Source organism: Petromyzon marinus, chromosome 25, assembly GCF_048934315.1.
Source record: "Petromyzon marinus isolate PM22_M1 ecotype Great Lakes invasive population chromosome 25, UKy_Petmar_22M1.pri1.0, whole genome shotgun sequence".
Taxonomy (NCBI): Eukaryota; Metazoa; Chordata; class Hyperoartia; order Petromyzontiformes; family Petromyzontidae; genus Petromyzon; species Petromyzon marinus.
The window spans coordinates 7225984-7252996 of NC_133691.1; the positions used below are offsets into that span (position 1 = coordinate 7225984).

General features: G+C 48.8%; 2 protein-coding genes and 1 long non-coding RNA gene across 8 annotated transcripts in view; 1 reads left to right on the forward strand and 2 right to left on the reverse strand.

Annotated features, from left to right (window-relative positions):
• LOC116945890 (zinc finger protein ZFPM2-like) overlaps window positions 1-580 on the reverse strand; it is a 204134-nt gene extending 203554 nt beyond the window's left edge. The window contains exon 1 of one of the 4 annotated variants that reach the window (XM_032960545.2): window positions 109-580. In XM_032960545.2, coding sequence (XP_032816436.2) covers window positions 109-148 — 40 coding nt within the window. In that variant the 5' untranslated portion in view covers window positions 149-580. The remainder of the gene's footprint in view (window positions 1-108) is intronic. The other 3 variants (XM_032960542.2, XM_032960543.2, XM_032960544.2) reach the window with 3 other exon arrangements.
• Window positions 533-27013, forward strand: part of LOC116945892 (uncharacterized) — a 46227-nt gene continuing 19746 nt past the window's right edge. The window contains exons 1-3 of one of the 2 annotated variants that reach the window (XR_004403388.2): window positions 533-634; window positions 3590-3701; window positions 8203-8265. This is a non-coding gene — a long non-coding RNA (uncharacterized LOC116945892). The remainder of the gene's footprint in view (window positions 635-3589; window positions 3702-8202; window positions 8266-27013) is intronic. The other variant, XR_012945306.1, reaches the window with a different exon arrangement.
• The window catches only part of ZNF469 (zinc finger protein 469), a 146699-nt gene continuing 132016 nt past the window's right edge, over window positions 12331-27013 (reverse strand). For both annotated transcript variants that reach the window (XM_032960540.2, XM_032960541.2), the window contains exon 3: window positions 12331-26872. In XM_032960540.2, coding sequence (XP_032816431.1) covers window positions 14835-26696 — 11862 coding nt within the window. In that variant the 5' untranslated portion in view covers window positions 26697-26872 and the 3' untranslated portion in view covers window positions 12331-14834. The remainder of the gene's footprint in view (window positions 26873-27013) is intronic.

The window sequence follows — 27013 nt, forward strand, 5'->3', positions numbered from 1 at the left end:
AGATACAATGCAACGTGAGATGTTCACTGTTCCACAGCGCACACGACTACAATACTTAGCGACGTTCTACTAAGTGGCGTGTCTGTGTGTGTGCGTGTGCCTACTTACGTTTGATTTGACGTGGGTTTCGCTGCTTCCGCCTGGACATGTTTAGAGACTGGGAGATTTAGGATTCTTTAAGAGATACGGAGAAACTGAGCGAAACAGAGAGCAAGAGAGACGAACAGACGTAGAGGAAGAGAGACAGACGCGCACACAGCGAAAGATACACCACGATAAAGACACACGCAAGGAAGGAGAACACAGACACGGGCACAAAGACACAGACAGAAGCTCCTGACACCAATAAACAATTGATAGACCACAGCAGACAGACGCCAGCAGTGGTGGCAAGAGCAGCAGCAGCAGCAGCAGAATCTTGCCGGAGCAGTGTCTGACACCGCTCTCGCTCGCAATGAATGGGTGACGGGGAGTGGTGATGGGGTAGGGAGGTGGGAGGTAGATGCACACTGAGGAGGAGGAGAGAGGGAGATGGGGTAGCCGTGGTGAGATGGGAGGGGATACTGTGGATCCAGACTCTTGCCTGCGTTACAGTTTAAAATGCACGTGTGTGGAGGCGTACTGCAGATAAGTGGTGGGTTTGTGTAATTATATGCACCGAAAGCTCGTATTAAGTGCACAGGTGCATGTGCTTATGTACCCTATATAGGGATGGGATGATGTGTATGTACGAGTGTTCAATATGTGTGTGTGTGTGTTTGTATAGGTGTGGTGGGTTGACGCATATGTGTGTGTACTGTTCAGTATAGGTGCGATTTATATCCGAGTATGTATTCGCTGATGATGTATTTTCTGTTTTCGAGTAGATGTGCGAGGTATGTGTGGATGTTTAGTATTCTGTGAGTGCGTATGGTTCATATTCATGGATCAATGTATATATAACGCACATACGTAGTGTACTGCAATAATGTACAGCTCTTTCTCTATCCACTGCTGGATGGAGACTTCCCCACCGGGCGTCGGCCTTGACCCTACTTCACCACGCTGGTCAGTGCCAGTGGGGGAGAGGTCTCGACCGGTTCGGATACCACTTGCTACTGACGATAGCCATGCACCGGGAATCGAACTCATCGAGGGTGCCGATTTCATCATCACTGCACCATCGCTCCTAATCACTGCACCACCGCTCCTCATCACCACATGGCGAGAGCACTTATGTTAACTGCGATACTATCTGGGTGAGTTCAGGTTTTGTCTGTGTAATTGAATGGTAATTATATGCAACGTATACATTAAACCGATGTATGTATCGGTACGGGTGTGTATAGGAGCAGAGGGTAGGAATCTAAAGATCGCTATATGTCTCTTTAAAGCAACCGAACAAGCTACGATCCTTCACTTCATCCAGCCGTTGATCAAGAAAAGGCAGGAATATATTATTTAATTAGCGCTTAAATGCAACTGCGTATGTCATATGTATGAGTAGGATACGTGTATATTAATATGTATTTTGCACTACTTGATGCCGTGCGTCTGTCGTGAAAATTCTACATTCCCATGGCAAAGGGGAGTATTTCCATCAGACTCGTGTTGATACATGTCTTACTATATATCCTATATCTTAATATTGCATCAAACAAATTGTTTTGTATATGTACAGATGGCATTGTTTTGGTGATCCTCCAAAACTGGGATTGAGATTTTAAATGTCTTGAATATGCAGTACTGCCATTAAATTGAAACTCTATTCTATGTCTGAGTTATTAGAGATATTGTGATGAGTAGGGATTGATATTAAATTGACGAAGGTTATAAATCATATTTGAATATTATATACTTACGATCTAACCCAAAATAAACTATATTATGGATAATATTGGTCGCGAAAGCCTATGTGTTAAACTGATTATATACTTTACTAAATACTAGAATCCATTATTTTTAAACGTTTTTTTCACCGGCTACATTATTTTATTATTTGCAGTTTAACTTCAGCAGATTATAATAATAGCTTAATATAATTCGGAATTATTTTTTCATTTGTGCTGTTCACACGTAAATAGGTTTTGTAAATTTACACAATACGGGTATTTAGAAAACAAATCCTTCATTTCAGTTGAAAGCTAGGCTTAATTTATTCATTTCATTCAATAAAAAAACCATGACATTTGTTCAATACATCATTGTGTTAAACGTACAGTCCTTTGTAAATACAATGGTGGACGAAATACCCTCCACGCCTTACCAGGCATTGCCCATACTTCACCATACTGATCAGTACGAGATTGGTAACATGATTGGAAGTCTGGTGCGATGTGCAAACATCGCCACTAGGGGAGACAAAGGCGGCCGAGCGTGGTGCTGTGGCCACCCCACCGCCTCCCCGTGCCGTGCTCGCAAACAGCGCTTGTCCTAGCAGTCTCTTCCGGCGACACGGGGAATCTTTATCCCTTCTTGGCGGGAGGGAGGGGTGGTGTTGGGGTGGGGGTGGGAGGAGGTCCAGGAACGGTTCGGTTTCAATGAGACACGGACCCCACGGTCGACAATCTAACTCAGGTGCCGCCAGATTCAGAGCGCAAGTCCCACCAGCTACTGCGCCACATCTCTCGTTGTAGCACTGCGGCGTGGACAGAGGCACGGCCGAAGGGGAAACGCTGCAAAGTGTGCAAAAGAAGTGCGCCAAGGTGCTGGTCTAGCTTGCAATTTCACCGAGAGACAAACAAACAAAAAGCCCGCATGGATCAGAGAACATAGGCGAGTTGGAGACATATGGACTGCATGACAATTCGGTAGACAGCTTTATTTACATGCAATGATGAAGGGCAATTGCCTAACACGTTGCCCGTTATTTATTGCATTTATTTCGACACTGTTATTGACGGAGGTGTTGATGTTTTTGTTGTTGTTGTTGTTACTATTTGTGACTTTGCACCACTTGCCAACGCAGCGACACCAATTAATGCGTTTAATTTCGGTTGAATAAAGTGTAGATCGTGATGATGACGATGATGATGGCTTTGGTCGACAATAAATCTACGGAGTGGCAGCCAAATCAGTGATGGAGCAGTCTGCTCAGCCCACGCGCAGAACAAGCCGGGTGGGAAGGGTCGCATCGCGACACCACGATCGCGTGGGGAGTCCTAGCGTCATCCTGCTGTCGATATGGTCACGGCTGATGACCGTATAGATAAGAGTTTGGCAACCAAAATAACAACGAGACATATATTTCTAATTCGGTATATAAACAACAACACGCTTCGAGAGCCGCCGATGCACGTGGCGAATCCGAGACGGTGGGTCCTTAAGAATAAAACCCCCCCACAAAATAACGGTCACGATGCAGTCACTTTAAAGAGCCGCACGCGGCTCCGGAGCCGCGGGTTTTGCCGACCTCCCATGTCGAGCGTGATCGCAAATTGTCGTCAGATGCAACGCACGAAACCAAACAGCCGTCATCGGGAAGCTTTGCAACGCACCGCCCAAGGCTCCAACCGCAACGTCCCGCGCCAGTGTTGAGGGCGCCCCCCCCCCCCCGTATTTGATGACTGAAAAGTGAACTGAAAGGGTGACTTGGGGTTTTCTCGTTCAGGAAGCTTTCGTGCTCATGCGAGACATCCCCGGACGACACGGCCTTCGGTGTACAGCTAAAAGTGTACAAAATAAATACGTGTTTCATCCGTGGGGGATGCGTCTTCCTCGAGGTATGAATCGCCAACCCACGAGGTTCCGTTTGTGTCTCCGTAAAGCCTTTATATTGGGCATTTTATGTGTAGCTTATGGGATTCTGTCGTCTCGCAATGGTTAGAACACTGGCATTCAATCTCCCGGTGCGCGGCAGTGTAAACAATGGCCAATTGTTTGTAAATAACCCCATCCTCGCCCCACGCTGTCGCCTCTGTCCACCAATCAGCAAATATGCAACCACAGGAGGTCGGGAAGAAGCGCACGTGTGGTCGTGGGGTGTAAAGTTTGCACGTTTCTTCCACATCTACCAAGACGTCTGGGCCATCGCGGAAGGCCATTCCAGAGCTCCCTCAAGCGGAGACCCTTCTCATTGGTGGCAGCCAAATGAGGGGAGATGTTAACTACCTCGCATGGTATACAAGGAGGTGGTGGGTTTGATACCGACCCTGACACCTGTTGTGTATTTGGAGTTTGCGTGTTCTCCCCGTGGTCTCGTGGATTTTTCTCCGGGTCCTCCGGGTTTTTTTTTCCTCCACATTTAGAAACGTGCGCTGAGAGCATTTCGATGCTATACATTTCCACACGATAAGCCACTTCGTTGAGCTATCATTTGTGGTCAGGTCACTTCTGACAAAGCGTTACACAGCTCAGTGGGCCTTGCCTGGAAAAAAGAAAATGTTTAGTTCAGAGCGAGCAATTCCAGGGCTACACTTGAATCCCTCCCCCTTGTTTATACAGAAGTAGAACTCGGAGATGACGATGTGTAGATGCGTTGAGCTCACGACCCCAGTCACAAAGGCTTGCTTCCTCCGAGTCATGTCCACCAATACTGGGATTCTGAACCTGGTTTGGAAGGAATACCCAAGTTGGATCCAGCCTAACGTGGAGTACTTTGATGCAGTGATTGCAATGTCGCTTAAGCGATACTCACGACACAAAGGCAAATACATCCACCTCATCATAGCCATACACAGGCTGTAGGAGCAAATGCTGTTAGCAAGCGCCTTTGATCTTGGATGACAGTGCATGGGGGGGGGGAAGGCGGTGTGGTCAAAACCACACTGCTCAGTGCTGATGTTTTCACATCGCACCGGGTACTCGTTTAAGGCCGAGTCGACCTAGGGGAGGACCGGGAACGCGTTCAGAGAGTCACCCCACTGATGTTAGCCTGGAATTGAATTTGGACCATATTGAACACTCCAATGCCACACGGACAAAGAAGACAAAGATCATATTTTAATTTAAAGCTTTCGTGACTGCAGGGATTCATATTCTTGGTTCTTTTGGCAAAGTCACGTAGAAGGGAAACAATAAAATAATAAAAATATAAAAAACTAAAATTCTCACGACGTTTCGACTGCAACACAAGCAATCATCATCAGGTGTGAAAACCACAGCAAGAAGATTTGAAAAAAGTGGCGGTTTTTTTAACGTTAGCACCAAGGAGAGCGATTTAGCAGGTATTCAGATGGACGAGTCCATCTATGTTCGGTAAAGAGGAGGGGGGAGACCAAAATAATGGATGCGGTCTGAAAGCCACGTAAGCGTGAACAATCAATTAAGACCCGAAATGGTTAATCAAATCCTTCCAATGATTGCTAAGCCAGAATCCATCTTCTCGGTTGAAATTGTCTCTGTGTTTGTATATGTGGATAGCCTCCTGAACGAATCTCTCATGGTAGCCAGATGGCTTGCAAAGAACCTCTGTCTTGGAGAAGTCAATGTCATGTGAGCCTACTGAATTATAACAGTGATCTGCCATGGCCGAGGTGTTTGTCCTACCGTGTTTTAAGTCTGCTTTGTGTTCACGAATGCGGTCCGAGACGTCGTTTGGTTTCTCCAATGTAACTACTACCACAGAGGCAACTTAGTTTGTAGACGCCAGGGTACTGTATGTCCGGAATCACATCTTTTACAGACGGAACCAGATCACGGATTTTATGTAATGTGTTGAATCGGACCTGGATCTTGTGTTTATTCAAGATTTTGGAGATATTTTTTGTGATCCCCGCAATGTAGGAGAAAGTGATGGTTTTGAAAGGCTCCTCAAGAGGGTCCTTCTTCATGGTTGGAGTGATAGCTTTGCGGATTGTGTAGTCGGAGTAACCATTAGCCTTAAGAGCTTGGTGTACGTGCTTGAGTTCACTGGCTATGTGTTCCTGGTCGGATATGCGTTGGGCTCTATGGTGCAGTCTTGATGAGGGAATTCTTCTGGGATGGATGGTGGTGGGAATCCGGTTTCAGGTAAGCATCCGTATGGGTAGCTTTCCTGTAGACAGAGTGGCTCATTGAACCATCAGGTCTCTTTTTTGGATGTCCTAATAAAAAAGAGACCTGATGGTTCAATGAGAATTTTATTGTTTTTTTTATATTTTTATTATTTAATTGTTTCCATTCTACGTGACTTTAACGAAAGAACCAAGAATATAATGATCATATTCTTGGGTCTTTCGGTAAAGTCACGTAGATACCTATCTACGTGACTAGATACCTATCTACGTGACTTTACCGAATATGAATTCCTGCAGTCACGAAAGCTTTAAGTCAAGACAAAAATCCTCCGTATATCCATTAACAAACGGTTTGGGAAAGTGCTGTTGGCTGGCAAAGATGGAAGCGGACACGGCACACGAGGGGGTGTGTGGCCCACGCCATGCATGGCCACCTTTGTCTCCCCAGTGCTGATGTTTACACACCACACACGCACACTCACACACGCACGACTACAGTATATATGCAGTGTTCCCCTCTGCAAAGCTGTAATTTAGTGTATGCACATTCCTTCATTGTTAGATCAGCAGTTAAATCAATATTTCTAATCTTCTTGCAGAGGAAACGTTAGACTTGGCCCTTATAGACACAATAGACTAATTCAACTTTAATAAAATTGATGGTCTCTTGGGATGTTGAGAAATTTACATTTGTCAGATGAATCAAATTATCTTAGCACATTTAAAGATTTCACCGTGTTCTCAACCTGACTAATGTTTCCGATATGTAATGCCCAAGTGTATGTGACAGTAAAACACAGCTTGAGCCGCATATAAATCATACACTTATCTTCTTCAGGACCCTTAGCACATCGGAAACCGATACATTTTCACAAAACTTGCCCATGCCCTATCTCACACACAGATAAAAGTTGGACATAGCAGCGCCAATATGTTTACGTTACAAAAGCCCACGCATAAGAAAGGTTCCTTAATAGTTTTTTTTTGCAATCTTGCAAATATATAAACTTCTTCCCAGACAATGGCCATTACAGAGTCAATAGAAAGAGGAACGCGACTGCTCTGTGAGAAGTCAACGTCTGTCCTTCGTGGAGACTGGTCCCTGACAAAAGATTGTGGAGTTTTCGCCACATGCTCAGGGCTGCCAACGCAATTGTGTGTTGCTAAAACACACGTTTGCACGAGGAGATGTTTCCGTGACCATCAGAAATGCAAATGTGCAGACACAAAACGGAATTCTGCTTGTACCGGTATCCCTCGGTTTACGTTCAGGGACGCTTTTCCCGTGAATACCAACAAAATGTAGGGATGTGTTTTGGACGGTCATTCCAACTGTACTCCTAACCTCAAAAAAATGCACTGTCTATATCATTGTTCACAACACAAAAATAACAAGAAATAACATGAATATATATTTTTAAATAAAAATTCATGTAAAACTAAAAAAAATTATTTACCTTTCAAGGGAACTGACCAAAAGATCTGCAAGTTTGAATGCCTGCAAAGGTGACGTGGAGGCATTTACCGTTGTGTTGTCGGGACACCGCGACACTATCTCGGATGGATGACGCAGCCTCCCACGCGCTTATTGTTTGATGATCACGTGGCACGTGTCGCGTGAACGTTTGTTAACGCCGAATGGCTATTTCGTCCATCTGAATGTGTTCACAATTTGTCAATGGCGTGAACGCGAAATTTCGTAAACCGGTACGTTCGTCAAACGAGGGATACCTGGTATTTGGCCATTGTGTCCCACGACAACGTATGAGGTGATGCACGACATAGGTCGACAGTGAGGCCGCTCTGCCTCTGTCAACCATTGGTCAAAACGTCACCGATTGTACGCAGTGTCTCTTTAAGGCAGTGTTATTGACGAAAGTGTCGCCTTTTTTGAGTTTGTATCACAAAGGTATACTGTAGATCGACGCAATTGCATAGATGACCTCCGAGGGGAAAACAAAAGCGTATATCTGAATGTGTGGAGTTAACCAATTGGGGAAAAAATCCAACAATGCCCTTTGTTCTCATGAGCATGGCAATTTATTACACATTAATGACGCGGTTTTAATTACAGATGAGTTCCCTATTCGGGGACAAGGTTTGTGTTACCGAACATTAAATTGTTGCTTCTTCAGATATACATTTGCTGACACATTTTAAGAAGGAATATTTCCCAAGAAGCAAGGTTATTTATACTTCAACAAACCATATATTTTTTTCTTGCAGGAAAAGTAAGTTGAAAAGTAGCATAAATAATACGGGTTTGTATGTGTATTTATGTGTGCAGCAGTTTGACAGCAGAGGTCTCACTCCGAATCAGTCGGGCGGCATGATCTTTTCATCAGCTGCGGTAAGCGATGTTGAACATACCTCGTCTGTCGCTCCACACGAAGCTTCGGGTCTTCTCGGCCACAGCCATACCCTCCCTTCTCTATGTTTGTGAAAGTAGACCTCCTCTAATGGAACATCTGCGACGGTGAAGAACATTTAGGCTGGCCTGTCTCCGATCCATCCTGGGTTTAACCAGGCTGGATTGTGTGAGGAGCTCACACCATCCTTGAAAGATCTGGACACATTCCCATCAGTGAGCTCCTCACGGTAGGCAAGGCTGCGTTGGCCGGGTCTTGTAGCCCGCATCACGGGCCGGATTAAGGTTCTTGGAGGCCCGAGGCACTTCGGTTTCGTAGGCCTTCAGTGACAACTCTCGGCGGTTGGTGCTGCTTGCTTGCTCCATGTTACTACCGCCGCTGTCACTCCACTTGTTTCATGCAAACTTCGTCCGGTCGCTTGGACAGATGTCGTTATTGATAAGTTCATTATTTTAGTCTGCGCACTAATTCGATGGGGGTGCAAGGTGTTCCGCAGGTACGCAGATTTTATTTGAAACTATTGAGAGAGAAAAAAAAACACGCACAAGGTCAACTATTTTTTACTCTGACCATCATATCGAATGACGCAGTTTTCAAAGATGCCATTCATTTTCATCGACAACAAATTCAGTGTTGTGACAGGACGACCTCATGTCAAGCGCCAAATTGCTTTACCTTCGTTTAAACTCAACGATTTGTTTGACTGTTATTTTCGGTGTAATATGCCTCACAACGAGTCAACGACTTTTCACCACTGCAAAGAAATTGCAACGAGCAGCCAACAAATTCAGTGGCAAAAATAATGCAAAGAAACATTTAACTAGTTTTTTCTACAATACAAATTGTTTTTGTCAAAATTACCACGTAGAAAAATAAGTTGCCATATTCCCCCGGTTTGCCTGATATATTCATTCCATTAGTCGCAGATACTAGGCGTACTTGGCCGCTATTTCAGGCTAAATAATAAAACATTTAGCAGATTAGACCGTAGGTCTCTATTTAATATAATTCAAGTATCATTACATTTTCCCTTTCTTAGTTTTCCTGTTTGGTCTAGCTGTTCAGAGAGTGTTATTGGCTTCTTGCCTTGTGTATTTCTCATTTCAAATCATTTACTCATATGTAATTTCTTACACTGAAATCTCGCAATAGTTTGAGAATGTATGTTTTTGGTTATTGCTGTGGTTTTCACACTTGATGATGATTGCTTGTGTTACAGTCGAAACGTCGTGAGAATTTTATTGTTTTATATTTTTATTATTTTTTTGTTTCCCTTCTACGTGACTTTACCGAAAGAACCAAGAATATTAATCCCTGCAGTCACGAAAGCTTTAAATAAAAATGTATGTTTTGTTTATTGACGTATTTATTTTAGGTGATCCCACACTCCCCAGTCTTCAAATATGTCAGATGGATATAAAATAAAGCACGAGTCAGGACACGAGAATAGGAAGAGACGAGAAAAAAAGCATGAGGCATTGAAAGAGATCAAGGGATCTATTCTGAAGTTCATGAACAAGGATGTGAAGAGTGATAGTGGAAAACCTCAAATGGAATCATCACCATGAATGATACAGTTGGATCAGATAATAGTGAACCTTGTGAAAATGTTGTTCTTGAAGCAGAATCGCATTGGCACATAGAGGGTAGATCAAGTGAAGAACAGGCTAATGCCCCTTTGGAAGCAGATGATGTGGTGAAAAAAATCACAGACACTCTAAAGCTAACATCAGATGCTCACTTTACTCGTAGGCCTGTCAGTGATCCTGCACTCTGGGCTGAAGTCACTGCAGATTAAAAGATCATATTTTGCGGATATTACACCATCTCAGAATATAGATTTTTATGATTTTTTCCATGTCAGGTAGAATATTTTGCACCACTTTTGAGACACATGATGTGACAGGTTTGAGGAATTGGAAACAGTGGCCAGAGGGCTCACAACATCTGGCTACAAAAGAGAGTCGTGCAAAAAAGAGGAAACAATTTGTTGATCAAACTGGTACTGATTTCAGTGCGGACAATCTAAGTGACAGATTCCGTATCCAATGCCTCTATCGCATCATGAATAAACTGATTGCGGAGATGGAAAATGGCAAAAAGCATATGCCAGATTGAATGATCGATTCAGTTTCCTTGCACATAGATCAATGTCCTCAGAAGACATTGTTGTGCGGGCCAATGCATTGTTTTCTGCATATCCAGCAGATCTTGAAAAAGTATTCACTGATGAATCCCTGTTGTTCCTGCATTTGCATGCGGAGAAAACAACAATGTCAGGTATGGTTTAAGCCCAAATATCTAACAAACTCATCAACAGTTTTACGAATATTTACATTGCCCTAAGGATGTATCTTGCCATTTTGGGGAACGAATTGTGAAGGGGAGCGTTCTTTTTCGAAGTTAAAGCTGATAATTAAAAACAAAAACCTGTCTTATCAATTATAGGACAACAACGTTTGTCTTCCCTTGGACTACTCTCTATTGAGAATGAGAGTGTGCAAAAGACGCCATTTGAAGGTTAATTTTGCAATGAAAACAAATCTCAAAAAGTACATCTCTGGTGTGCATTTTTCTCACCTTATGAAACGAATGACATTGACATGACTCTTCCTATTTGTATATACACTTGCTATATAAATACATTTGTTTTTTTCGGTAAAGTCACGTAGATAAAACAAAATTAAAACAAAAGAAAACAACTAAATCAAATAACTTGATGCAGCTATCTTGCTGTGACTGTTCCACCTGAAGACGGAAGCTTGTGTTGCCTCCGAAACGTCGTGATTTGATTTAGTTTTCTTTTATTTTAATTTTGTTTTACCTACGTGACTTTACCGAAAAAACCCAAAGAGTATGAATCCTTGCAGTCACGAAAGCTTCACATCTAGAAAAAAATACATTTATTCAAGAAGATATGTTGGTTACATTGTTTATCATACAAACAAAAAAAAAGATGGTACATTTTTTTCGTAGGCCGTTTAGTTTGTGTAAGCCCTAGGCACATTGACTGTGCCTATTGGATAACACGGCCTTGGCTCGCGCGCCCAGCCAACGCAAGCCCAAGCAGCTCCCGTTTGGCTGGGTAGAGGGGCCTAAATGGGCACGACACGGACTGGAAAAGAGATGGACTGATGCGGAACGGAAGGATGTGAACTTGCCGAAGACTGGTACCAGCGGTGTCATGATCGGCCTCTATGGAGGAGGCTCGTGAAGGACGCTACTGAGCAGTTGGAGGCCGTCGCTCTCCAACAACAACTAAGGACAGAGGAGCGACGCAAGGCCGATAACATGCAACAAGTTAGCACAGTGGGGTGTATATCCGGTACATCTGCAAGTCATTTCAGTCGGCCAACCCATGTCACCTGGGTCTGTCCCGTGACCTCCTGTCAGCAAGCCTTCGACACGTCACGTAGCCTTAAAGTGCACATAGGCTGGCACAAGTGCCGTGGTGACGTCACCACCACTTAATTGTTGTTGTTGTTGCAGCGCATTTACTGCTTTCTGGACGATTTTAAGTCGCTCATACCCATTGGCAGACATAAGCCGGTGGTGGAAATATCACAATCCCCACGGTCGAGGGGAGTCAATCTCTCTGTAGGATAACCGCTGCTGTAGATTTCGCACACGACGGTACGAATTGCATCCATCCAGGAGCGCAGATAAAGGTCAACGGGTACAGGTGCAGCCCTGAAATGTTTTGTTGATATCACCGCAGGCAGAAGGTCCTCCACTAGAGGGAGCGCTTGCTTGGCTTACTCCCTCCAGGTGCTCTCCAGATTTTCTTGGTGAGAGGTGGCAGTGCACACGATTTACCCAAACCGTACGCGGCCCGCCGATTGACTACCGGTCAATGTTGGTGTGAGGGCGGTGGAGGAGAGGGGGAGAATTAAAATTAATGTCACCGTCGTTGTCATCGTTGGCTGATAGGACGGAATTCGCTCCCAAGTTGCCACTGCCAAAAATGTGAGCCGAGCGCTGTGGCCACCGTACCACAGACGCATGCAGTGACACACATTAAAAACATATATATCAACACGCAGAAATCATTGTGATTGCACTTTTATTTCAAAGTCTGGTCTCCTTAGAGCAACTTTTTTTTCGTAAAAAATACTTTTTTTTTTGTATGTATACGCATGTACATGTTTTAAAAATCAGCACCAAAATACAACAAACACGGCACTTTTCCCTTGGCATAATGAATTGTAAACGTCTGATTTTGTTTTTACTTTAAACATAATAATCGTGGAACGCACTTCAAGTTCGCCAAGTTCTTTTTTTTTTAAATGTTAAAACAGAAATATAGTACGAGCATGACACACGTCTGTTAATAATAATCACCATGCAGCACACCATCGTCAGTGCTTAAACACAGAAGACCAACACGTTAAATGAGTTCTACATGAGCCAAGATCGCTGTTGTTATTCAACAACTTCTGCGATAAAGCTCGTTGATGTTCATACGCGCAAAGACATACTGTACCGCACATTGGCCCAATGCTGAAAAAAAAACCCACCCAAAATAGTTGCCTTAATGTGTAACGAGGAATGAATTCACTTTGCAGTTTAAACGTAACGAACGCCAACACGTATCTTTTCCTCCTCTGGAGGAATACGTTTTAAAATCTTTACTCTCTATGCACAATGTCACAGCGAATATCTATGCAACCAATATTGTGATGAGACATACGCGCGCGTGATCAATCGGCATTGATCTAGGCACATCAACTGATAAAATGTAATTTAGAGTTTTTGCACGGAAATTATATTGACGTTACCACTGAAACAACACGAGTACAATTTCGTGGAATATATTAAACTCTAACATATACCATTTTTTTTTGCAATAAAAAGTCCACCTGTCGACAACTCTACATGCTGTAATACTTTGAACTTCATATGTTTTGACCTTAATTGGGTTATGCACATCTCTCGAAATATCGTTTCACAATTTTGCAACAGCTTTTGCCGTAATAAAAAAAGTATGAAGCAGGCACACACATACAATGCATTTCTACATGATATGCAAAATGATTATATATACATACTGCATATATACATGCACATATATGATACTTATATTCTTATACACACATAAGTACAAAGTATAGTAGGCGCTATATATGGACACATTGAATATACCGTGTATATATACACACACACACGATTCAAGACACTCACAAGTACTTTTATGATTCACATTCACGATCATGCGTACCGAGACTCAATCACATAGTAGTTGAGTGAATGCCTTCATGGTGCAATCCGTAGTCAGCGTTGAAAATGCACACGTATGCAAAGTAAAAAAATAACAATAAACAGCAAGTCTGGCTTTGATACCGTACAATGTAAACCATGCAGAGGCAATGTAAAAAAAAACTATAATACAACTGGTGTGCGATTATGTTCGCTTTTAGGTCCGCAAATGAGGACGCATGAATAAGTCATCAGCCCACGAAAAACATATATAGCACAGGCTAGACGATTACTTGTGTGCGCTTAGCGCCATGTGCCGGGCCAACAATACTTTCTGTAAAAAAAAACCCCCACAATATTCCCCAAGGGCGCAGGAGCGGGTAACAATTTTTTTTAAGTTTTGAGGGCAGTTTGCCTATAAGTGGCCGTGCACGTTAACACCAGGCAAAACGCTAACAATTATCAATCACACCCACAAGAAAGCACCAATTATATTTACGTGCCGATTAAAAAACTACAACTCCGCGTAAATGACAGGCGTTATGCCCTTCGTGAAACAATGTGGCTATGGTGCTGTATGCATGTACTGGGGATGTAAGCCGGGTCTGTCTCGGTGACTTGAGTGGTAGAATGAGTGGCACACAAATGGAAGGTCGCATTAGTTAACATCCTGGTTTGGGGTTAACTCAGTCCATTATCCCTCTGGGGTCGATACATTCAGTACCAATTTACAGAGAAGTCAAAAGTGGCTGTCCTATGTATGAATATACTCGCCCCCGTCATAGGAACGTGGGATTTCCACCACTGGCTCAGGGCTGTAAACTGAAAATGAGCACAAACTCAGTGATAATTTGAACTGGAAATCACTGATTTTCCCATGCTCTGGGCAGTGGTGCAATAGTGGTTAGAACATTTTCCTATGATCCCAGTGACATTAATTCAATTTATGGCCATGTACAGCATCAGTGGAAAGTGGTATCTGAACCAGTACTTCTCAGACATAGGGAGTACTTGGTGGTGGTATGTAAATACCTGATAAAGGCAGCCAGGCCTGGTGCTTCCTATACCACTCCCTCATGTGCCACTCTAGGCTTAATAGGTACGAAACTGACTTGCCCCTGCATTCTATAAGGCTAAAGACAGGGTCTGTTTTTTACGTGTGAAGAATTGCCAAAAATCATTGTGCAAAACCCTTTTTACCATCATAATACATGTTCAACGATGCATCGCTTTGTTGCGGAACCACGCTCTCTCATTATCTTGCATCAAACATACATACACTTTCAAGACACAAGGAATCTCACTTGGACACTTTCTCCGTTAAATCTGAATGCATGCCATGTCAAGTGTAAAATTATTCCACAGGCTCTTTCTTGAAAGGGATCTTAAAGTTGGTCAGCTTCCGACCAAATAGCTGGCTTAAAATGCTGTCCTGGGCTTCAGCTGTCTGACGCTGCTGTTTGGCCGTGCATGGAGCGTGCGATTTGTTTTTAACTGGGATCCAAGTCTTCGACAAATTGTGCCTCATTTGAGGCAGCGGTGGTAATTTCTTGACGGTCTTAGACTTTGCGAGCCTCAAATGATTGGCACTTGTCTGAGGTTTGTGGCCGGCAGAACCTTGTCGTTTTACAACTTTAAACCCGTTGGTGAGTGTGTGCCGTTCAACACCTTTGCTCGTTTGCGTTAAGGCGAGCAAACCTTCGGGCGCAACTTTCCCTTGGTGACTGACCTCATGGCTCCCCTTTTCAGCAGCAGGTGAGTTGGAGATGCATTTGCTCTGCTTTTCAACAACTTGAAGATTGTCCGCTCGTTTCCCATTCGTGGCCTCCTGACTGGAGTCTGCCTTCTCTAAAACATCGGCTGGGTGCTCCGCAGATTTGCCCGTCGACTTTTTGGATTCCTCTTGATTGTGAAAAGACGGAGGATCTTGGCAAATGGTGTCATCTTTAGGGCCCTCGCTAGCTGGCGAACCCACATCGGCACTCGCCTTGGCGCAAGATGTTTTGGCTCGAATCGGCTCGTCTGCGGACGCCGCTTTCACTTGCACTTTATCGCCTCGTGCCACGGCGGCTTCGCCGCTGCCGCCGGCGCATTTCGCCGCGGCGGCGGCGCACCGCTCCGCTCTGTCCCCTTCGCCCTGCTGCGCGGCGCATTTGTGCTTCTTGTTATGAGCGGGCACTTCGCGCTCGGAGCTTCCCTTGCGCTTTCTCTTATCCCTGCCGCCCTTCCTGGCGCTGGTGTGATGCGGGACGGGGGAGCACCTCTTTCTCGGCAGCTCTTCCCCGGAGAGCAGCAGCGGTCTCTTTGCCCCCTGGTACTTCACCGAGTTGGAGTCCCCCTTCAGGTGCTTGTCGACGTGCCGGTCGTACTGCTCCTTTTTGCAGAAGACGTAATTGCACGTGTTGCACACAAACGACTTCTTGATGATGTTCATGACGTTGGCGCACTGCTCGCAGTCGTAAATCGTCACGTGCTTGGCGTCCAGCTCCTCCGTCAGGCCGTGCACCGCCGCCAGGTGGGACTTCAGCTGAGATGGATCATTAAATGCGTACGGACAACAGTGGCAGAGGTACATCTTTTGCACACTGTGCACAACCAAATGCCTCTGCAGCTTAAAGGGCTTGGGAAATTGCTTTCCGCAGTGATGGCAATCCCTCGAGGGGTCATTGCACTCCGGGTGCGTTCTTGCCGACTGCTCGTCATCGACGGGGAAATCAAACATCGACAAGTCGGAGGCGAAAAATTCATTCTGTTTGTATTCACTTTTATCGCTTTCCCTTTCAGCAGCAGCTGCGGCGGTGGGCGCTTTCCTGCGTTTGGCGCGCCTGCGCTCCTCCTCGGCCTTGGTGGACGGTTTCAAGTTCTCGGCGTCCGTCGGTCGAGATTTCGCCCGTGCCGGCTTGTGCTTCTTTGCGGAGACGCGGGCGTTTTCCCTGGGCCTCTCGGAGCGTGCGGCGAGTGAGGACCTCCGCTGCGCGTGGCCGGTGTGTTCTGAGAACTGCGCGGCGTGCTCGCGCAGGTGCTCGTTGTAAAGCCACACGTCGGTGAAGGCCCTCAGGCACATCCCGCACGTCCAACTGGCCGGCTTGTTCTTCGTGTGCTTGGACCACAGGTGCTCCTTGAGCTGCTCCAGCGAGCTGAACTTCCTCTGCACGCACATGTAGCACGTGGGCACGGGCAGCAGCAGGGTGTGGCTGCCCGCGTGCTCACTCAGCTCGCCGTCGGTGCCGAAATCCAGGCCGCACGCTTTGCACGCGTGCGGCTTTCCCTGCCACTTTGCGCCATCCCCCGGTGGCGTTTTGGACTCGTCGCCACCGCCCTCCGTTTCGCAGACGGAAGCATCGTCGTCGCGTTTGTCGACATCTTGAATTTCACTTTCGCCCGCGGGCATGTCGCCTGCCCTCGGGCTGCAGCGTCCGGTTTGTAGCGCGCTCGCATCCGCCGTCGCGTTCACACCCGCCGCGTCTTTGGTGACGGCGCCCTCTTCCCGAAGCGGAACGTCACCGTCGCTCGTCTCGATTGCGGGGCCCTGGCCGCTTTCCGAACCCGCAGCCGCTCCCCCGTGGTCATGCGCAGGCACCGCTTTGCCCGTTTCCTCGCCGTCGACGATCTCCGTGGGGGCCGCGCTGCGAGCGGCGCGAGCGTCAACGTCTGCGCCCTGGGTCGCGTCGTGGTCTGGGTCAGACGAGCACCGCCGCTGCACCACAACGCCCGGCAGCGCGTCGCTGCACTTCGCGTCCGACACGCGCGCGTTCTCAACGTTCGTCGTCGTCGTCGCCGCTTCTCCTCCTCCTTCTTTCTGGAGCGCCACGCAGGCGTCTGCGCTGGCCTTGCCATCGCACGGATGTTCCGTTTTTTTTGCAGCCTTCTCCGAACCTGACAAAACCTCTGATGCGTTGGCACAATCAGCGACAGCTGCACCACCAATCCCGCGCGCCTCTTCAAAATCTGCCAATTTAATTGCGTGTTCAGAACAGTGACCATCAACTTCAGGCTGGCTTGTCTGCTTGCATACTCCTGAATAAGAGAGGGGACTCTCTGTGCCAACCGAGGCAACGTCGCCAATACTCTGTCTCTCAGAGTGTGTGGCCACCCTCTCACAGTGCAGTTTGCTGGTTATTGAAGGGCTCTGATAAACACTGGCCGTGGATTTGACAACAGCCGATGCTGTGCTCCTGAATTCCCTTGAATTTTTACTCAAAGGCGTATTCGAAGATCCGCTCATTTTTTTGGCAGCAGATTGTTCACGTTCAGATTCACGTGTGAACGTTTTGCTTCCTTCCCGTTTGGGGGCACATTTGGAAATCCTCCTCTTGAAGGCGTGCCTCTTTTTGAGCTTGTTCACTTTTTCACTTCTCCTTTGTTTGGAAAATCCATCGAAGTGTTTTGCTGCCCTTAATTTCGTGTCTTTCGGGGAGATTTTTCTGCTCGGCTTTTCGGCGAAATCTGAGGAATGGTTAACGCGGCTTAAATTCGTGTCACGGCGTTCAGCTTCCCGAACAGACACGGATCTTCCGATCGGCGCATAACCGGACAATGAGTTCTCTTCACCGTCTGAATCGACCTCTGAAATGCTCTGCTGCTTCACTGTAGCTGATCCAGGACGGCGACAAAGAAGCATAGAAATAGCTGATGTTATCGCACCCTTCATTTCATCTTCCCGAGCCCCCTCATCGTTTCTTTCTGTGCTCTGCTTAATTAATACGGAAGGATTTTCCGAGTGATTAATTAACACTGTGGGATTTTCTAAAGGCAAACTTTCCATTCTGACGCCCGAATCAATTCCAGCCTCCGCCTTATCGCCCGCGGCGGGGCGAGGAACGCGTCTGATGTGATGTTTTATCACGGTGTGTCTGCTCCGGCTGATGGCGGTGGCGAAAGTAGCCTCGCAGAACTCGCAGGAAAGGGCAGGTGCGGCGGGCGGCAGCTTCCCCGCGTGAGCGGAGCGCGCCACATGTTGCCCGGCCGCGGTTCTATTTTCTGAAGGCGCCCAGCCGGCGGGGGACGTGGCCACGCGACCCGTTCCCTTTTCGGCCCTTGTCGCCGCGGCGTCCGCGGCCTCTGACGTGCCTGACGAGCGGCGATTGGCATCGCTGGCACTTGAAGGCGCCCCCCCACTGCCGCCCGACGAATCCCTCTCGTCCGGGGCGGCGTCTTTCGCGTAAGTCGCCGCTCCGTGCTCGGGGTGGCTCGTCGCCTCCTCGGTGTTCATCTGGATGCCGCCCCTGCCTTTGACCAACTCCTCCGCTCGCTCGGTCTCCGTGTTTTCGCTGCCGTCTTTGATGCCGGCTGCATCGCCTGCTGACCGTTTTTTGTTCGACTGCCACAGGAGAGTATTACTTTCATCATCAGATAAGCCCCGTGGCTTCCTCCGAGATATTTTACACTCATCAAACTGTTGAATGTTTTCCCGCCGAGTTGCCCCCGCTGCAGCGTCTATCCGCGGCATCGTCAGGACACAGGTGCTTTCATTACCGTCGCTCGCTGCAGAAGCAGCAGCTGCTGCCGAATTAACAGCTCTGTCATCCCTTGCAGGAAGGCCAGCGCTTGCATCACCTGTGTGGTCTTTCAACTCACGGGCCTCATTTTGTGACTCGAGACAATGCTCATCCTCTGTAAGAAGCAGACCCTGCTGTATACTTTGATCGTAATCTTTACAGCTGCTCCTTTCTGCCGCGCCTTTATCTTCCACGATAAAACAGACGCCGGTGGATTTTGCCACGATCGACAGAATGCAACCGGAATTGCTTTTTACGCCATCTAGTCTACTCTTATCAAGTCCGTCTAGTTTTGGGTTATTCTCAGAGATGTGAGACTCTACGCGATTGTGGCTCTGGCCGATTCGAATTCCAGGATTAATCCCAGAGTGGTGAAGGAACTCATTTTTAGATTTGCAGCCCGATTCAATTGTGTGCAGTTTTTTCTTTTTTTGACCATGCACCCTTTTGCCGGTGTTTGCTCCTCTCGAGATGGAAGCGTCGATACTAGAGCTGTCATTTTCAAATTTATTTCCCACATCACTGTAATCCGGCGTCGCAGCTTCACCATTTAAAATGCTGTCGCGAATAATCGTAATTGTTTCCACACTCCCGGGAGAATGCTGGCAGCTCGCACCGTAAAAATCATGACTGATAATAAGATCTGTTTTTGACACAGTTTCAATGATCGTCTTCTTATCATTATCATCATTATCTTTGAAATCATCTCTGTGGTCCATGTTTGAAGTGCTGACCTGAAAGCAATTTTCGGTATCTGGGCCAGGATTTGCTTTGCTATCGTTACCTTTTCCAAAAACCTCTTGCACTCCACACCCCACGCTCTGCTGGAGATGTTCAGCTGATATCTCTGCAGCCCCAGAAGTTGGGGAATATGGCGTTGATGCAAATGGATTGCCGTAGATTTCAAACATTTGCTCAGACGTCCCAGACTCGCCCGATTGGATTTTACAAGAATTGATGGGGCTTTTTTCACTCTCACTTTTCGATGTGCACGACGTGAACTTTGGCAAGATCATCTCTGAAAAATCGTTACCTTCATCGCGACCATTAAATGCGTTCTCCTTCATATTTATTCCTCCTTTTTGATTGCACTCCCCTCCATGCATTTCACAGTCCCTGCTATCGGACGCAGTGCCGCAGTAAGCTGCCGGTAGCAGACATTTTAAGAAGTCATTATCCGCCACATTAGTCGGAGATTCCTGGGGCTCTTCACCAGATGTCTGGCAAGTGTCGCGCTCATCAGATTCGCGTTGGGCACCCGGCGACACGCAATCTGAATATTTATTCATGCTGGAAGAATCCGATGAGCTGCAAAGTTCTTTTCCAGCTCTTGCAATTGAGTACCGCTCTGCGGGCTTGCTGGAAGATTCTCCGAGATGGCCATCAGATCCTCGTGCGTCGAGTGGCTCCGCTTGATTTTCTGTCTCTCGGCAGCTCGTACCTTTCCCACTTGGATACATTTCTCCCGGCGACCCTTTCGCGTTTTCCAGCTCTTCAAGTGTCGCGGCGCAGCATTCGGCCCGTCCCTTCGCCCCACCCACTTCACCCGCTGCGTCTCGTTGTTCGCCGGCCCCCGTCACGCCGCCGCAGGGCTGACAATCGGTGGCAGCGTTTGCCAACGCGTCCCTCGACTCCCAGGACCCGCCGTCCGTGCCGCGCGGAATGTCTGCCGGCGAATCGGACGCGCGCGGCGAGGTTTCTGCCGCACCCCGACCATCGCGCGTATTCGCTCCTGCGAACGGGCTTTCGCTCGTACCTGCGCTGGCTTCGACAGCTGCCTCCAAGAAGAGCTCTGAAAGGTCACTTTCATTTTCTTGTCTCTTCCTGGTGTTATTCAAGCCCGGCTGTTCAGAGGTCAAGTGGCCTGCAGAGTGAAGGGATTTAGAGTGGCAGTCTCCCTCTGATGTCGCTCCTTCCTCAAGCTGCTGCACCGGCTGCGTCACCGTAATCCGCTGGCAAGCATGCACTTGTTTTCCCTCCTCCGAAACGGGCACGCTTTGTGACGAAACATCAGAGCGCACATCCTGCGCTATCGGTGGAGGGCTCAACATTTCATCGCCATCGCAAGGAATTTCTGCCGAGGCTTCGTCCATTTCAACTGCAAACGTCGCCCCGTTGCTTGTGAGCTCATTTTGTTGATGCTTCTGTTGCTGCTGCTGGTGTTGTGTTTCACAAGTGAGTGATTGCTCTTCGGGGACAGGCAAATCAAAGTAAACGCCCGTGCATTTGTGGGCGTCACCGCTCATCTCGTGCGATTCTGCCGTCCGCCCGCTTGAACCCTCCGCATTGTCCAACGCGAGTTCACATTCGTTCAAGTCCCCATCCAACGCACCCAATTGCAGGAAACCGTCCGCCCGTTGATTATTTTCAGGCGCATCATCGACCACAATAATGACCGGCAGTTCGTTGAGGAAATATTTCGGGAAATGTTGATTGGGGCTCGACACGGTTTGGTTTGCATCGGCGTGCAACCTTTCCGCGCCATCAGAGTCTGCATCGCCATCCCCGCACGCCGCGACGGACAGCGAGGAGATTTCGCCGAAGATGGAAAAACCCATGGCGTCATTTCCCCCGAAAAAGTGCTCGTTGCCGTCGGGGTGGAAGTTGCCCGCATCGGAGTGGTTTTCAAACGCGTCCATTAAGCCCCCCGTGCAGCTGTCGCGCATCGCAGCACTGATTTCTCTCATCTCTAGAGGATCGGCTCCAGCGACGTCGGTGCTGGGTGGTGGCACGCTAAGTACCTCGGCCATGCCGGGCGGAAGGGCTTCGCCGTTTGCGTCCACCTGAGCTGCCGAGGAGTGGAGATTAATGCCGCCGGTCTCCGAAATCTGCGTCACACGCGACGGGGCTGCTGTTGTCGAGGAGATATCGAAATCGCACAAAGGGCCATTGCCGCTTTCCGAACACGCAGCGGGCGGATCCGATTCGCTCAAGCTCACTGACGCACTCGCATCAAAACTTTGGCGGGTCGTTTCACTGTCAGCGCACAATTTGGCAAAAGCTAGCGGTCCGTTATCGTTTTGTTGGTCGTCCGTCAAGGTTACCTGGTTGGACAAGCTCATGCAGGCCTTGTCAGTGACAAATGAGACAAAGTTCTCAAATTCTCTTTGATTATCAAGGTCCCTGTCGGCTACGTGCTCTTCTGCTAAGAGGAGTGACTTTTCATTTGCTATCTCGGGAAAGAGCGTGCAATCGAATTCAGGAAGCTGCAAGTCCGAGAGCATGTTTTCCGTGTCAAAGTCCCATCTGTCGTCGTGATGTACTTCCGAGGTCTCTTTGGTGGTTGGCTCATCAAAATTCACTGTTGATTGCCGGCGGCTCAGCTCTTTACTTTGGTCGCCTGCGCCAGTGCCACCGTCACGCGTGTGTTGCGATGAAACTGGCAAGCGAGAGATATACGGGGTAGACCTGGAAACGCTCACCTCAGAAGTGATCCTATCTAAATGTTCCAAATGTACCGGGTCACGCTCTTGTAATTTGCCATCTCGATCAACACCATCCGTGAAAAAATTCTCCAGCTGGATGAATGGTACATCATTGTCCTTCCCCAATGCCTCTAAACTCTCCTGCACTTTTGCTCCTGTCTTATCAGTAGGAGCAAGTTTGGCCACTGCCCAAACAGAAGGATTGTCATTCTCCGATTTGTTTAACCACATTGAGGTGTCAGGGCAAGAATTAACCTGAGACCCATCTTGAGTTGCCTCGCAATTAACATCTTTGGCATTGCGCTTCTGGCTTGATGCTGGGACGTTGGCCTTTTCACCGGTGCATGCATTACTAGCCTCGTAACAATCCGCTGAAGATTCATCATGCTCTGCGTCATTAATTCGCATCGCTCCTTGTCCGGGCATAAAACCTTTATCTTGCGCGGGCACTCCGTGAGCGCCTGCCCCATTTCCAAAGCACGTTCTCAGATTTCTCAAACTCACATCGCCCTCAGTGGCAGTTAATGTTGAAATGGAAGCTTCTTCGACAGAGCTAGGAAAAGTCTTTTGCCTCCGACCGCCCGTTTCATCATTGTCATAACACCGCCGACTGACTTGTCCATTTTCATTATTGCCGTCAGAATCGGTGATACATTTACGCGCAACAATCTGCTCAATAGATGCCTCGCGTGCTTTGCTGGGACTGTGAAGGTCACTTTCTGAATCGTCCACACTGTGGAGAACATTGCTCTCGCTCTCACTGCCATTCTTGGAAATGCTATATTTTCGGTTCGCTTGATTAACATCTTTCGCCGATCGGTGGATGTCTCCCAGCGCCAAAGTCCTCTTGGTTTTTATTCTGTGCAACGCATTCTTTTCCGCAAACAACTCTTCCTCGGAATCGGACACAAAGTCGTACTCACTTTCTCGGGTTTTCTTCGTGCTGCACTCTGAAGTCGCCGGGTCCTTCGGCAACGACTCGCCACGCTTAAACGCTGCGTGTGTTCTCGGCGGCGCGGGCTCTGGCGCGTGCAACGATCCGTTCACAGGAACGCCGAGAGGAGGCCTCTTCTTATTGTTCGTACCCTTAATCGGATGTTTTTTCGAATGCCTGACGGGAATCGGTTGTGTTCTGTCATCTTTCGAAATGGCCGCCGATGATCCTGCGTTCCTGTGCACCTTCAAATCATTTGCACAGCCGGTGTCGCAATAATCTTTCTCGGAATTCTGTCCATCATGCCGTGCTCCATGTAGTGATGAGACCCTGTAACCCTTGTGCTTGTTTTGAGAATACCACTTGTAGGACACGTTGCTGGAAGGCTCCGTACAGGATTCCACGCTGCCGCCTGCATCCCGTTGTCGCGCTTTCCTTGTCGGCTGGTCAATCAATTGCTGTTGCTTGGCGCCTGATTTTTTCGGTTTTCTCTTTTGCTTGAGGGTTTCTATTTTGAGCTTATTCATATCTTTTCCTTTCGCAGGGCTTGCACCGACTTTGGGAACGGTTGGCACTTGCATATTGGCACTGTCACATTCCACTGGTGGAGGCAGGGACATTTCTGAAAGACCTTCCACAACAATCTGCTTCTCCCTGTGCTGCTTGCCCGGCAAAATCTCATCGACGAATGCCTCCACAAAGCTGTTGTCAATGTCGCTGCCATCAAGCTGGTAGCTCAGGCAGTTCAAGGTCTCCAAGATCAAGCTGTCGAGCTTTGCTTCTTCAATCTCAATTTCGCTGGGTGCTGGAGAGCAGAAACTGCTGCCATCCAGCGACAGGCCATTGAGCCTGCCGGCCCCGACATCTTTGTCGCTTTCGTGAATTGGCAGCCTGTTTGCGATCGTGCCAAACTTATTGGACCTGTGAAGAGTTTGCAGACTTTCATGCGGCCGGCAGTGCGGCGCTCCCATCATGCTTTGCTCCGCCTCATCGCCCCGCGGATGAGACGTCGTGTGTGTGACCGCTGCCACCGCTGCAGCGTTGGCGGACGTCGAGCAGAACTGCCTGTGGTGGAGGCACGCGCCGACGGTGCTGAACTGCTTGTCGCACTGCTTGCACTTGAGCAGCACATTGAGCTGGTCCAGGTTGGCGCTGCTGAGCGAGCTCAGCAGCTTCTGCTGCGCCGAGTCCTCCGACTCTTCGGCCGAGCCGCCTTGCGCCTTCAGCAGCGGGTGCTCCGCGCCGGGCCACTCGCTCGACGAGTCGCCCGCCTCGCTCACCTGCCCGCCGCCGTAGGGGGGCTGCAGGTCGAGCACACGCGCGATGTCCGCGCCGCTCGCGCAGCTGTCGGGAAAGTTGGATGACCCCCCGCTGCCATTTCCGCCGCCGCAGTCGAACGTCGGCACGCGCCACTCGTAGCCGGACGGCGGCTGCTTCAGATTGAACTCCGCGGGCGACGGCAGGCAGCCGTCGTCTGCGCCCGGCGCGGGAGATGGAAACCAGGACATGGCGGGCACGCCCGGGGAGAGCTCGAGCGTGGCCGGGTAGGCGGGCAGGTCGGCGAGGCTGTAAGAGACGCTGACCTTGGACGAGGGCGGCGGGTGTGCCTCGTCGCACAGCATCCACGGTAGCTGTTGGTTGGTTATGGACGCGATGTCGACGGCGGCAGAGTAATGTTTAAAGACGTCCGATACCTTGTGGTTGTTCTGCGGATTTGAAAGTCCATAGTTTGTAGGGTGTGCCCACTGCTTGTTGTCTTTTCTGGAAGTGGAAGAAGGGGGGACGGACACCTGCTGCTTGCAAATTTGGTTCGCCGAGTCTGTCCGGAGTGGCAGACCTGCTAAGCTGTTGGCATGGTGCACGTTCGACCTCGTGTAGGGAGGCAGAACGTCATACTTGGACATGTGTTGGTGGTGCAGAATTTCGGGCGGCTCATTTCCATGCGGATCCATCGCTAAAAACGACATTTCCTGGTACGATGCGAAGTCCTGCGATGCACCATTCACATTTGCCCTAGCAGTAGTCGTCTTAATAGCCTGAGATCCGTTTGCCATGGTCAGCTGCGGGTTCTTGAGTTCACTGATCGATTGTCTTTGAGGCAGGGGATGAGAAGCAGATCCACCTGTGCTGCCCTTCCACAGAGGGGGCCCTACGTACACCGTTGCCACATGAACACCGGGGGTCTGGGACCTCTGCATGTGCCACAGGTCATGCTCCGTGGGGCTGCTTTCCAGTGCCATGCTATCTGTACAAGTCACGGGACTTGTCGCTAAAGAGATTTGTGAGTCGCAAGCGTTCGTGGGTGCTTGTTGCTGTGAATGCAAGTGGTGGCCGTTTCCCAGGCTGTGTTGCTGGTAGTTATGGTTTGGCTTCACGAGTGTCGCACTGCTGAAACGTTTTTGCGCGTGAATAGTAGTGTTCGATTTGTAGCTGCAGATCGCGTCGTCGGCAAGGAGAAACGATGGATCGGACGCCAGGACTTGCTGGAGGCTCGCCGCGCATTGATTTTGGACATTGTTTAAATACTTCTCCTGGCCGTGCGTATGCAGGACGTCGCCTTCATTTGTTCGAGGTTTCATCGCGAAATGCTTGTCCGCGGCGTGATTCAACAGAGACTGTGCACAAGACTGCACCCCAAAGTTCTGGCCTGAAGACGGGCGATAAAAATGATGCGTTTGCTGCATTTGTGCCATTGGTAACTGCAACTGCTGCTGCTGCAGCCCAGCATCGGCTGAAGTCCCATAGCAAGTGTCATTCTCCTGCTGAAAGTGCTGGGCCCGTTTTACGAACGCCGGCGAAGAGGAGAGGAGGAGGCCCTTCCCGTCGCCGTCCTCGTGCGACTGCGCAGCGCTTTCGCCCGCGTCACGAATCCTCTGCGGCTGGGACGCGGACTTCTGCTGCGGGTAAGCGATGCCGATGGTGAGGCTCCCCTTGGTTCCGTACGAGCTGGGCCGGCCCCCCTTGCCGAAGCGCTTGAACTTCTCCCGCCCCCTGTGCTTGCCGCTGGGCGAGCGCGCGGGCGAGCGGCTCACTCCCCATCCCTTCATCTCCTGGCATCCCGACGTGAGCCTTGAGCCTGCGCCGCCGCCGCTACCACCGCCCGGCACGAGCCCGAACTTCCGCGCCTGCTGCGGTCGGATGATGGCTTCCCGCTGGTGCGTGTATCCTGCCGCAGCCGCAGCAGCCGCCGCCGATGTTGCCGATGCGGTGGCTGACGGGTCCCTGGTAAAGGCGCCGTCGTCGAGAGTGGCGCTGAAACTCGGAGGGGGTCCGGCATGGCCGCGGCCCATCTCTTGTTGGTATGACGCTGCGTCGCCCTGCTTGTAAACACTGCACGCATGTTGACCCGGATCCGTCATGATACACCGGGGGGGTGCACTCCGCTGCAGCAGGCTAATTAGGAGTCATGTCCAAATAGTCCTGCGAGGTGGAGCCCGTGCTCTAAGGGGCCATCATAGCAGGTAATTATAGCGAAGGTGGCCACAGGCTGCAGGTACATTTGAGAGGGACGTGCCGTTAACCATCAGCGATGCATCTGTGAAAAGACACACGTATGAATGATATTAGCATGAAGTACACACACAGTGAATCATCCATTTGCATCTATTATTTTCAATACAAATATTAATTGTTCGGACGTTATAACAGGAGATTCTTGAAAGGCTCTTGTTACTCA